Source organism: Tyto alba, unplaced genomic scaffold (genome assembly GCF_018691265.1).
Source record: "Tyto alba isolate M040663 unplaced genomic scaffold, T.alba_DEE_v4.0 Super-Scaffold_18, whole genome shotgun sequence".
In the NCBI taxonomy this organism is placed as follows: domain Eukaryota; kingdom Metazoa; phylum Chordata; class Aves; order Strigiformes; family Tytonidae; genus Tyto; species Tyto alba.
In genome coordinates this window covers 1,005,034-1,018,632 of record NW_024881280.1, presented here as the reverse complement: position 1 = coordinate 1,018,632, position 13,599 = coordinate 1,005,034, and the positions used below count along the sequence as shown (strand labels likewise).

Genomic DNA, 13,599 nt, shown 5'->3' with positions numbered 1-13,599 from the left:
GAGCAACATGTTATCATCGGGTGTAAGGCCCCATTGGAGCTACACACTACAAACCCATGGGAAATGATGTAATTCATAACAAAGTCCATGAGCTGGTGCATTTTCAGCTGACACTTGCCACTTTTCAGCCCACCACCTCAAGGATATTCAAAGCACTTTTATCAAAACTTCTTTCTAGTCCAGTTGTTTAAGCATAAGTAGTCAAGTAGTACTTCAGCTGATCTCTCTGCTGCGGCTTCCCCGCAAGTTGCTGATCAGCAGCTCAAGTTAGAGCGTTCACAGGCATGTCTGACTGAGAAGCTCCTTCTCTTTCCAAAAACCTGTTTCACTAAATAACCCTTTATTTGCTTTTTTGTTGTTTGAGAACATGTTTAAAAAGAGAAACCTAAATGTGCTGATGAACAAGTAAGTCATATTCTTCAGTGACAAGAAACAGGCAAATATAAATTAAACAATTTTAAGTCACATTTAATATTTGCCCACGAGTTACATTTGAGTACAGAGAACCTGTTCAAAGCAAACATGCAGCTCAAATCTCATTTTAAAAGTTACAGAGGGGCTTGAAGTATCAATCAGGCATTATACATTATACACAAGACAAGACTGAGCTGGACCTTAAAAAAAAAAAAACAAGACTGTCATTTACAAAGTGAAAAGCACAAGGATCATCTGGGTCATAAATGACAGGGAGAATATTTGACCCAGAAACTAAAGGCTAATGAGAGCTTTCTTTCTTAAGTAGTATTAAATAGCTGAAAGAAAAAGGACCCTCACTCACGAGCAGGCTCGCACTTACTGCAGTTTTCCTCGTCGCTGCCATCGGGGCAGTCCTCGAAGCCGTTGCATCGGAAGCGGCCGATGATGCAGTGGATCCCACTAGCACAGGGGAAGAACGTGGCACCGCATTTGGATTTGGCTTTTGCTGGGAGAAGATACAGGCAGAAAAGGGCAAAGATGAGGGAACCGATTTACAAAGGTTAGAGATACTTTTAAAGCAGTACATTTTAGGGTGCTCTAGGCAGTGCCAGTGGCACCGATATTAGGTGCCTTCCAAGCTCCCTATGGCCTGCTTTCAACTGATTTAAGTATTTCATGAGATTTCACTTGCTTGGGTTGATTTTTTTTTCAATTTTTATGATTTCCAGAACAACTGAAGCATTCAAACTTAAACAAATCAAATGACCTCTCAAACCAAATTTAAATTGCTCAGTGCTTTGGAGTACAAGTTTGTAAATCTGGCAAGCAGGCACTCCCAACTGTCCCTTAAGACCCACATGAATTTGACCAACTGAGAAGCAGTAGAGGAAAAATTTTACAATAGAGGGTCATACTTCACAGAAAACAAGAGCAACATTTTCTCCCCAGAATTCTTCTGATCTCCTCCTCCTCCTTTCAGTTGGAAATTCCTCTTTGCATGGAAGCCTGTTGTAAATGTCAGTGTCCCAGGCATAAGCCCAGGAGACAGACATCTAAGCAGGTCCTCAGAAGAAAAGGTTTAGCTGGACTAGTTGTAGTGCCACCCCCCAGCCTGTAGCTGTATGTCATGCTGAGTCCACAAACACTAAGTAGCAGCAAAAGTCTAGATTTTATATACCATCAAGCTTCTCCTGCCTGCTTAGAGAAATCAGACAATGAAGAGCCCAAGGCAGACAAAGATAATGAACGTGGCAGCAAGTTCAGAGAATTTGGGATCTGGAAGAAAACTTGGCCAAAGACAGGTATACAAAGAGTAAGGCAACATCCAGAGAAGGAGGAATACAGAGATATCAAGTGAGTTAATGTCTTTGTGAGAAAAAGAAACACAATAGACCTTCATTAAAGTATTTTTCAGGCTGCAAAAATTACCTCAAAAAAGAAGGTGCTATAATTAACACTGTCTTTATTCAGCATGATTTATACAAAATTGGGTGCACAAGGAACATGAGTTATATGAATTGCATCTCTTGCTGTGATTTTCTCCATCACCCATCATACAGTTCTTCAGGACAGAAACTACCTCTGTTTCATAGTACCAGCACAGCTATTCATACAACACTAAATACTAACAATAGCATAAAAATGTGTTCAACAAAAGATTACAGAATCTCATTATGATCTCAAGGACTCCACATTTTCTACTTCAGTGCACAGCAATTCCTCACTGCAAGAAGAGAACACTGCCCTCAGCTAGAGTGATTCTGATGCTTCCAGCCCGATGCTCGCGGCAAGCACCAGTTAAGTCTTGTGCAGCCTAGAACCAACCTAGAACAAAGCAAATCCCAAAGCAAAAAAACAATTTAACAAGACATGGGTAGATTTCTTTTTTCCTCCTGTTTGCTTTTTCAAATTAGCACATGACACGATGGAGCACATCACAGGACATGGAAGTCTTCAGAAATTCTGCTCTAAAGCAAAGCCAGTTACTGTGGGAGGAGCATACTGGTAACCGCAGGAAGGTGTGTGCGGTGCAGTGCAAACAGGCGGTAACACCATGTACAGACCACTGGTGGGAGAATACCAGAAAAGAAGCCAGCTCCATAACTTGCAGGCCTTTTGAGTAAATGTTCCCTACTCCTACACCAAATCTACAAGACGTGTTTATAACTCCCAGGTTTGGCGATGTGACAGATTTGGAGATCACAGCGACAGGCAGTGTTTTTATGTAGCCATATGGTACATCAATACACCAACCTGTGCAGTTTTATGAGGCCACGACAAACTCAGGGAGAACCAGAGTAAAGACAAAAAAAAAAGTACATCCAATAGGGACAAACAGCTTCAGCATTATTTTGGAAGGAATCCTCTCTTCCAGGGTTAAAAGCAAAGTGCAGCTGTAACAAAGCCTTCTTCCATCACTCAGCAGAGTGCATATAAACTGTTTTAAACCACAGCCTCGGTAACTCTCTCTTGATTTAGTGTCCTCCAAAAGCAAATTCCTGCAGTTCCTCTCTTACATGTTTCTCTTTATTATACCAGTAGTTTTCAGTTAGAATTATGACGTGTAAAATAGGATGTAACACTGAATTTCACATATTGAACTACCACTTTTCTTGAAGAGTATCCAATGTCCACTTGGGGGGAAAAAAAGTGAACCATTACTTCATAGAAAAACAGGTGATAAATTACTCTGAAGTAGCTGCTGTGCTTAACACCACTGGCAATGGAAAACCCTCAGCCAAGACATCTGAGCCTCTGCAATTCTTCACACAACTTCAAAGAGCAACTTCTGTGTTAGAGTTTTGTGGCAGCGTGATCTCAGCTAAATAATTCAGTAACCACATGGTTTGAAGCAGTAGCATACTCCTAGTCATTAAACAAAAGCAGCACAACAAACACCTCTGCAGCAGATTCCCAGAGAGTCACTGAAGCATTTGACCAATATTCAGCACACTAACCAGCCAGCCAAGCTGCTGCTGGGAGCACGTGGTAATAACACATACATGTGAAGAGGTGCCCAGTGCTTCACATACTACGCTTTTTTGTTTTCTTTGTCTAAAAGCTAACATCTTTTTGAAACCACGCACTGCATTTACACTCCCCAGACTAAATGACTGCCTCTGTACAGTTTCCTTTTTTAGAAATGTATTCTGAGCCAGAACAGTTCCAAGAAGAAGAAAAGGAGAAGAAATAAGAAGGGGAATTAACTAGGGTTTTGCCCCCATTAACATTTACTGGATCCCATTTCTTCAGGAAGATTTACTTCAGTCACTTGGGTTCTGAATTTAGGGGCTACCAACTTTCTGGCAACTAATATTCAGAGATGCCCTTTGCCATCTCTGAGAATCCTGCAAAATTAAGGTTTCAAAATTATTTGCTTCTAAAATTTCTAATATGGACTATCTCTTACTCTTACAGCCTCACTCTTCCAGACAGAAGTCTGACTGAGAACTGTGAAAACCTGAGCCTCTGGCCCCCTGAGGAGCAGGAGCTGTATGCCTGCACTAGAAGCAGGGGCAAATGCTGCAGGAGTTCTTTTTCAGGTAAGGACAGACACATGTCACAGCAACCTCAGCTGTGCTGGCCCCTAAGGCAAGAAGGATCAGAGCACATCTGGTGCATTACCTTGAGCTACTGCAGTAAAGCCACAAGCAATGTTTAACGTTCCACTACGTCTGAAGGAAAAAGGTGTTGGAATGACCAGGAACAAAGTTGAGTTTCTGGAAAATGCACTTTCTTCTGTCTAAAGCATCCTGATACCCCATCAAAAAGAGGGAGAAACCATTCAGGACAATGATTTAATGGAAGTATTACTTAGATAGCTATGTAACGTTTAGTTCAACATTTTCTCTCCAGACCTTTTCATATCTCCTTCTCCTCTTGAAAGAGCAGCCAGAGAACAAGAAAATTCTGTTTTAGAGTAACTGTTTATTGAAAGAGCACATACTAGTAAACCACAGACCAAAACCAAACACGAAACTGAATACCTTCAAATTATCTCTAAGTTTCCTTTTTACATAGTCCACTGATGTTTATTTTTTTTAAAAAACTCAAGGGAAGGATAAAACAACAAACAAAACCCAAATACAATTCTCTGTATTTGCAACAGACATGGATGTATACACAAACCAGTCCCAATTCAAACTTACATTTATATTAGACACACTGAAAAGATAAAAAAAAAACATTTCAAATGCCACAGTGATGCATCACTAGTCACACAGCTAGCCATTCACTAGACACAAGTCTCACTCCCAAACAGAACTCGATTTCCCAAATTGCAATTCCAGACACAAAATGCATTTCTCATATGCTGTGCATAAATGCACAAAAAATGAGAAACCAGTAATGGCTTAGTCCAATCCACATCCTCCACTGGGGAATTTCTACTTTATTTTCAGTCTGACATGCTTCTTGTCCTCTGGCACAGTTTTCCCAAGGTTTTCAAGCATGTGTTGTGTGGTCATTGCTCAAGAAGTTCCTATGGAAAGCACAATCATTTCTTCTCTAGCAGAAAAGCACCTTCCCACTCTGAAATGATCTCTGGAGATACCCTTACCGTGAAGGGACTATCTACTTTCTTCAGGACTTCAGCACCCTCACAAGTAACAGATACCAGGATCATGACTGCCTGTAACAGATTCATGTCACATGCTGCACAATTCACAGCACTTCTCTGCAATTCCTACTCCCGCAACATGACTTATGAAAAGGGTTTTCTTCTCATCACTGTGTCTTCTACTGCACAGGTCTCAAGTTTTCAGGCAGATCTGTGTGTGAAAAGCTTTAAGTTTATTTAACATCAGCTATCTATTTGGCTCCTTCACCGACTTCTGCCTTGATAAACTTTCAAGGACAGCATAATCTTCGCAATCTATATCCTTCTGTTACACTTGGCTGAAATGGGCTCAGGGTCATCAAAAATTACTGGGATATCAGGAAATGACAAAGAGAAGTGAAAAAGGACACAGACAAGTGTGGATCATCTCACTTCACTTAGCCTCGGTGTTATAACCAGCTAAAGGAAAGGGAAAGGAGAATTTGGTTATTTTTTAAAGGAATTGGCAAGTCCTCCTGAGCCCAGGTCTCCAGAACCTAAGAAACTGAGAGACCACACGATGGAGGGGAAGGGGTAAGGACTGACAGACACATTTGAAATACAGCAAGAAATCACACAGCAACTTAGAAAACTGTCTAAAAAATGGCTACTCAAATAGCAGATCTAGTCTGGATCCACTTGCAGAAATATAGCAAGTACAAAACCCACCCCAAATAAACTGACATTCAACCAATTTGTGAACCTATGGCAGAAATGGATTGATTCACTCCAGTTCCACTCTTCAATCATGGCAGAAGCAATAGGACTGAAACACTAGCTTGAATCTATATTTACATTACACAAAAGGGAACTGCCATGGTGTTTAGAAAGAGGTGTTGATGAACCATCATGCACTGGAGGAGCCTCCTCTGACTCCATTAGCCATGGGAAGAAATTGCTCTTCACTAAAATATTCTTCTCATCTCTTAAATTCAAACATGAAGCAAGTGGTAAAGATGGTGGCAGAAAACTGCTGGCTACAGTATCAACTTGCCAAACATTCCCCCCCAGTTGGTTTGCTTAAGTTCAAGAAAACTATTTTGGCAGTTGTATGTGTGAGTGTGTGAAGTCGCTCCTTATGCTACACAGAAACCAATCCTCCCACCCCCTTCTTTTAAGGCTCTAAAAAAATAGTAACTTCCCATCAGGACTGGTTGTACATTCCACTGAAGATGTGACAGTTTGCAGGCACGGCTCTACAGCATTAACAGAAAAACCTTTTGCTATCTTTAGGGTACCAAGTGTGAAACAGCACTACTTTTCAAGAAGTGTAATCCATTTTATTATTTCTCAGCAGATGATGAACATCAGCAGGGGAAAAAAATATCAGATTTGGCATATACTATTAAAACCTTACACTGTATATAGATACCTCCTTGTATAAAAGCAATTCTGACGCTCTTGACTTGGCTACAAGGACTTAAACCCGACTAGAAAGTTACAACAGATCTTTTGCTATGGTCAACTGATTTTTTTTTTTTTTCCCCATAGCTAGAGCAGCAAAGACATCAAATGACTTCTATAATTCTCAGCAAGTAAAGTGCAATTGTGGATTACAGGTTTGAGAAATATAGCCAGAACAATATGGCGTGGTCCAACTTCTTGGAAAAAAACCTGTCATATGTAAGTGGATACTAACCTACTGTTTAGATATTACAATAAAATTTTAGAGCTGTGCCCCACTATAATGACACAATGCTGAAAGAGAACACATTACATATTTATAACAGGTTGAATTTCTCTTACAGAAGCTAGTACAGGCTTGCTAATGAAACTTTAGGGAAGAAATTTCCTGACTGAATTGTTACTGTTGAGCAAGCTAATCCGCACCTCCAGCATGTCACACCCAGTTACAGTGAACTAGGCACTGCTTACTGCATGCAACAGATGCAAAGATAGCACACACAAGCACCCTGTATGGACAAGCACATCTATTTTGAAATATTTCTCAGTTTTTCCGTAATATGGAGTGAGGGAAATTGGATGTAGCAGATCCAACAGCAGACATTTTGTGACAACCTGCGGCTAGAAGTAAACTGCACAGTATTTCAGCATCAGCATCTTTGAACTCAAACTGGTACCTTAAAGCCCCTCCAGGTAGCAATCAGGCAAAATAATTTTATGCTGCTTCACACCCACATGTCTCAATCCAACAACAGATGATGATTTATTCAGCTAATCAAAACTTGATTACTTGCATGCGACAAGAGCAAGTCTCCAGACAGGAACTGTTATGTGCAGATGCTGCATTATTGCAGAGCCACAGGTATTTTCCTGACTTTGATAATGAATCACCTTAAACTTCTCCACTGTTAATTTATTTTGAGAGATGCCACAGCCACATCAGACAGCACGATAAATCCAGGCTCTCTTGACGCACGCACGGTGAGGCACAGCGCTTCAGTAAAGACTCTATGTGAAGGAGTTAAAGGCAGCTATCTTTTCAACTTGTCCTTGCTCTTTGAAAAACAGGTTTTAACTTCAATTTACAAAGAAAAGAAGGATCGATTTTGTGACACCACATAACACAAGCCGGATGGTGCCAGGATACAATCCCTTTTACTCCAAGAACCAGTATAAACCCTAACTAGGTTAATACTACCAGTTATTTTGGGTTAGCTAATTGCTGTTTGGACCCTACAGTATTTTCAGTTCAGTTCCCAGTGGGAAACCCACGGCTACCTCCAGTCATTCTGCTGTCTCAGCCCAGAAGGCAAATGCATCATCCTTTGGCTCACAGAGCTCTTCGGCAGGGCCATCTTGTAGAATGACACAGAGAAGTTTCACTTCCTCAGCTTGCTTTTTAATTATCTAGAAAAAAAGCTTGCACTTCAGTAGTATTCCCAGTATAAAATCCACCCAAGAGTCCATTATGCCAGAAGCTCTCCAATTCAAGACAAAACAACTACTTAATTGATCCAAAACACAGCCAGCTGCAAAGCATTCACTGACCCTTGGATCACTTTTACCTATGCTCCCTGTTTAACCACTGGGGTGAAAGAGTTGCTTGCCATAAACTGATAATGTAAACTCAGAGAAAGTGAGCCTAAAAAGTTCTTTATTTTAAAGGCAGCAAGTTTATTTTTTTTTTTAAAGTAGTGAAATTAGCCTCATAGGAAACATCGGAGGTTGCCTCCAACATAGTAAACCATCACCCACTTACGTGGGCAATATTTACACTATAGCTCACAATAAGAGAGAAAGGACAGTGCTAAAGTAAAAAAGCCAATGGAGTCTGCTGCCATGAAGAGTAAATTGCTTCCTTTGAAATGGGGAAAAAGAGAAAGCACTTTAGAGTTGGACTACTATGGGTCAGTGGCCTTTATTTCTTGCCAGACAGTAAGGCCTTAAAGTAGACTTTCATAGTCTGTAAGTCTATACTTCAGTCCTTCAAAATCATCACAAAGCGGATGAGATGTCAGAAGAGAGCACAGGCAAAAACCTTGTTTTTCAGACATTCAGTAAAGCAATTTCTCACTAAAATAAGTATTTTAGAAGTTACTACTCATTAAACAATGAACAATAATATTGTCAGAAGGACAAATTCTAAACCGGCTGTTACACCATATAAATTAAGCGCAACTTCACAGCTAAGTTACTCAGGATGCATACAGGTAGGACACAACACTGCTCTTAAGGGACTTCAGGAGCAGGGGCAACCCTCCTCAGAGGACACCAGTCTGCCTGATGGGCTGTGATCCCTCGCTCCATCCTGGGCTACTAGCTACCTGATCTTCTCATTTCAGTTGTGCCACTGCTTCCATACAACTGTTAAACCTGTCTGATTCCAAGCTCTCCAATCAGGCTATTTACTGACCCCCATCTAGAGGAGACCATCAAGAGGATTAAATAATTAGCACCACAAACCCTCTTGATCTCCCTGCATAAAAAAAAGCTATCAAAAGTAAGTAGCTATTACACTTGGCCTTACTCATGTGTAAATTTCTGTAATTGAGCTTCAAATGAAACATTCACTGTGGTAACTTCATTATAAATCTTATTATAACTACTAAGTATTTGGTTGCTTAATCATGAGTGAAAACAAGAGTTAATTCCAGTTTTATTCCAAGTTTGAGAGCCATCTGAGTAAGTGACAAAAAGACCAGCAGCTGGCTTACAGCATTGTTGTGGTTTGAGCCTGGTCAGCAGCCAACCACCACGCAGCCACGCTCTCCCCCTTCTCTTCTGGCAATGAGAAGGGACAGAGAGCCAGGTTTGGGGTTCGAGATAGGACTGGGATGGGGAAAAATGCCCCTTTATGATCACGAGCAAAAGGCAGACTCGTTAGGGGAAGAAAAAAAGAACATGCATTTATTACAGACACTAACAACACTTAACAGAGTAGGACAGCGAGAAGCATTTCCACACCTTGAGAACACCTTCCCCCCACCCCTCCCTTCTCCCCGGGCTCAGCTCTGCTCCCGATATCTCTACCTCCTCCCCCCAGGGGCGCAGGGGCAGGTGATCTGAGGAAACACTAACCCGATAGCCCCCCCTTTCAGGGGATGCTCACACTAACCCAATAGCCCCCCCCCTTCTTGGGATGCTCCCCAGCTGGCCTCCATCCATCAAAGGATGGTAACTCCCTGGCAATGGAATGAGAAAGAACAAGATGGGCCATTGATGGTCCCTATCGAAGGAAGGTAGCTCCCTTGTGATTGAATGGAAGGAAGACAGGACGGGCCATCCCTGGCATCTCTTGTCCCTGAGATAAGAAGGGAACTAAAACCACTGAGCCATAAAGACAAAGGAGCTGCAAATTAGCCCAGACTTGAAGGACAAGGTGAACCTGACTACAGGACTGAGTTTGTGCAGAAGTAAGGGTCAGCCAGCAAACCCAGTGAAGAAGACTATGAGCCTTCATCTGCAGACCCCTGCCCACGACCACCAGGGATCTCTGTGCAAGGGCGACGGGACAAATTGGGGGGGGGGGGGGGGGGGGATATGTTAATGATTTCTTGGAACTAATTGTAATATTCCCTCCCTGTCCTCGGAGTAGTGATGCATATGTATTAGGATAGATAATGAATATGTAACGTTTTATACAATAAAAGGGAGCCCCTTTTGGCTCCTGGTGTGCACACATTTGGAGGAAATTATTCTCCTGAGCACCCAGGGCTGAATAAACATACCTACTTTATAACCTTACTGGTTGTAAAGTTGTGATTCCGCACCTCACAGGGAATGGGGGGGTGCAGTCAGTACTGCTGCTTCTTCCATCTTTGGTGGGGGGAGCTTCTGGAACTTCTTCCCCCTGCTCCAGCGTGGTCCCCCTCTCACAGGAGACAGTCCTCCACAAACTTTTCCTGAGCTGCTCCGGCGTGGGACTCCCCCGCATGCTGCAATCCTCCCAGCACTGAATTACAGCAGCGGGGCTGCTTTTTCCCACAAGACCCCGGCCTTCTTCGGGCACAGCACCTTGATCAACCAGGCGAAAAGCACAGGCCATAAATCAATGTCTGCTCCACCACAGATCTCCATGGGTGGCAGGGGGGGGCCAACCTGCCATCTCCCCACAGGATACAGGGGGGTCTCTGCTCCGGCACACCTCCCCCCTCCTTTCTTCCTCCGTTCCTCCACTGACCTTGGTGTTCACGCAGCTGCCGCAACTCCTCCTCACCAGTCCGACTGCCCATCACCACGTCCCTTCTTAAATACGTTATCGCAGAGGCGCAGCTGATGGGCTCAGTTTTGGTGCAGAAGTGGAGCTGACTTGGAGCTGGGGGAGCTTCGAGAAGCTTCTCACAGGGGGCCACCCCTGTAGCCCCCTCCCCTGCCACCAAAAAACCCCACCACTCCCTCAAACCCAGGACAAGCATCTTCCCAATTAATGCAGATGCTCATTTCATGCATTTTCTAATATTCAGCTTTGCTTAAGAATTCTGATGTTTGTCACCTACCTGCAACAAATATTCCAGGTCAACCAGGAGATAACAGGAAGCAGCAAGAAAAACAGAAGGAGACTTAAAAACACTCCGTGATGGTAAATTGTGAATAGAAGTCCAGAGGTCTTCCATAAGTATACGCACAACTACTACAATACATACAACTACTTTTATAGAGAAATACCTAGCTTTCTGCTATATATTATAGTTGTTTAGAGAAATTTAAAAAATGTGCTAATTTCATTAGTTTTTTTCACAAATTATTACTGGATTATAAATAAGAACGGGATCACTAAAGATTTTTGCACAGTTTTGTAAGATTGTTGTTTGCACAACACCTGGCAGCCTGGAATCCTAGCACATGAAAATGCTTACTCCATTAACATAAACACATAAAGTCTACTTTGACTGCAGCTTTTCACTGCCATGATCCTTCCAGGGTGCAAACTCTGGTAGAATGTTTCTCTTCCCTAGTTCTGGCCCAGCTGTTAAGATTTCCTTCTTCCATATATTAACCCTCCCTGCAATAAATAGTCAATAAAAAAAATACCTAGTTATAGCTTTCCTTACAGACTTGTACATTCTCCACAGACATTTAAAATGCACTAGATGGAGATGTAGTGCAAGATAGGGCATCAAAAAGGTAGACTGCTAGTCCTCTTTATAGGGAGTTAAATTCCCAGATCATACTATCAAAAAAACCCACAAGTGCCACACGTCCACCATTTCACATAGATTTTAGCAGAAATTCAAGTTTTAAAGTATCCAAGTTTTAAAGTATCCAAGCTGCTGTAATTATACTAGTTATTTTAGCATACTGATGTTCTATTTACCTCTAAGCCTTTATCTTGTTCCCTGTGCCTATATTGTCTTCCTTCATGCTCATGAGGGATCATAGAGCACATTAAATCAGTCAATATTTGACGTCTAGCTTGGTTATTTGTATCAACCATTCAGCTACCTTTGGACACCTCAATATGCAGCAGAGGCTTGTCACCATCTTCAAAACTGCACACAGACAATGACCAAAGTTCACAGCCACCTAAGACACTCTGCTGAGTGTCACGAGCCACATCATGGCCACTCCACACTGCCCAAAGTAGCAGATACAGATTTGATAAACCAAAGAGTACAACCTCAGTTGTAATACTTTTGAATGGTGTTAGAATCATAAGATAAAATCCTCAGACATGACAAAGTGATTTTGGTGCTGGACTTCCCCTTTTTTGTTGTTGTTGTTTTGTGGTGGTGTTTTGTTGGGTGTTGTTTTTGTTTGGTTTTTTTTTTTTTTTGGTTGCTTGTTTTTTTAAGTGAGAGCTTGCTAAATCTCTTACTTGCAAGTATTTCTTGCTGCTTATTTTTTCCAAAATGTGGTGAGCTTTGATACAACACACACTTCACAGCTATTTAGCTCACGCTACTATGAGCTGTTAGCTAGCAAGAGAGAATCCAAACTTATCAGAAACCAGCACTGGAAACTTCTCAAAGCTAAAAGTGCATCCAACTAGAAGCAACAGACTGCAGCTGATAACTTCACCTTTACACATGATGGGGCAGTCCAAAAAATTGTTCCAGGTATGCAATGCTGCATCATCCCAGGAATCTGAATTTGTCTCTTGAAAATACCACTCTGCCCTTCATCATCTATAGCATTAGCCTTAGTTAACACCAGGCTGTAACTGATGCTTTAAGAACCATTTTTTGGGGGGCCACTAATACATTAAACAATTCAAAGTCAGTAGTCTTTACAGATGAGTAGGATTGGTCCTACCTGGGGTCTTGGCCCACTGCTGTGTTTCTAGATCTCAGCTGGTTTAGACAATCCCTTCTGAATTGGGCAGACATTTCATATTAACAAAACAGCACATGTAATTTTTCAGTGCACTGAGCTCTGCTTGTTGAGCCTAAAGCCTAGTATTTAAAAGGATAGCAGCCGGAGTTATTTTGTGCCCTTTGTTCCTGTACATGAAAGCCATTCATTAGATTGACTCTGCTGAGTGGCGACACTCAGGCAAAATATATTCAGCTGTAATAATTGTGCTATCATAATATTCAGTCATTAAATAGCTTATAGAGATTGCAGAACTCATTGTCTCTACAAGATCTTTTCTCCCTTTTAAAGAGGCTGCTAGATCTGGTTACTTAGCAGTGTGGAAGTTGTGAATTTGACTGCTCTCACAGCAAATCGTAAAGAAAGACAAGGACAAACATTAAATTCAGATTGTCACCAGAATGATTTGGGTTGATAGTAATGACCATTTATTAATAAATTTTGTCTGTGCCTCCATTTTAATTTTAAGACTTACAAAGGGAAAAGCATGAGTATATAATGTGCCTTAACATAATTGCAGTTTGTGATCTTCCTGTAGAAGAGTCTCAAAGCATACTCCTGATCCAGGGCAAACGTCATGATTTTTTTTTTTTTTTTTTTTTTTTGTAAAGCAGTTAACAGTAACAAATCTAAAGGACTTCTTTGGAAATCTAACCCACATCAAAGAGGGCAGGACAAGGCAGTCCTTATCTGAGACATTCAGGCACAGGACGTGGGTTTAAAGCTGGTGCAGTCCCCACTCGATTCTCCCCCTTCCCACTGCGGGCTGCACCAGGCAGCACGCGAGTTCTGGCCCTCAAGAGCTTCTCCAACGACAGAGCAACTTCCTCAGCCATGAATTCTGTGTCAGTGGGCTTTTTTTTTTTTTT

General features: G+C 41.8%; 1 protein-coding gene across 4 annotated transcripts in view; it reads right to left on the bottom strand.

Moving 5' to 3' along the window:
* Positions 1–13,599, bottom strand: part of LDLRAD3 (low density lipoprotein receptor class A domain containing 3) — a 123,558-nt gene that overhangs the window by 63,959 nt on the left and 46,000 nt on the right. For all 4 annotated transcript variants that reach the window (XM_033010940.2, XM_033010950.2, XM_033010959.2 and 1 more), the window contains exon 3: positions 797–922. In XM_033010940.2, coding sequence (XP_032866831.2) covers positions 797–922 — 126 coding nt within the window. The remainder of the gene's footprint in view (positions 1–796; positions 923–13,599) is intronic.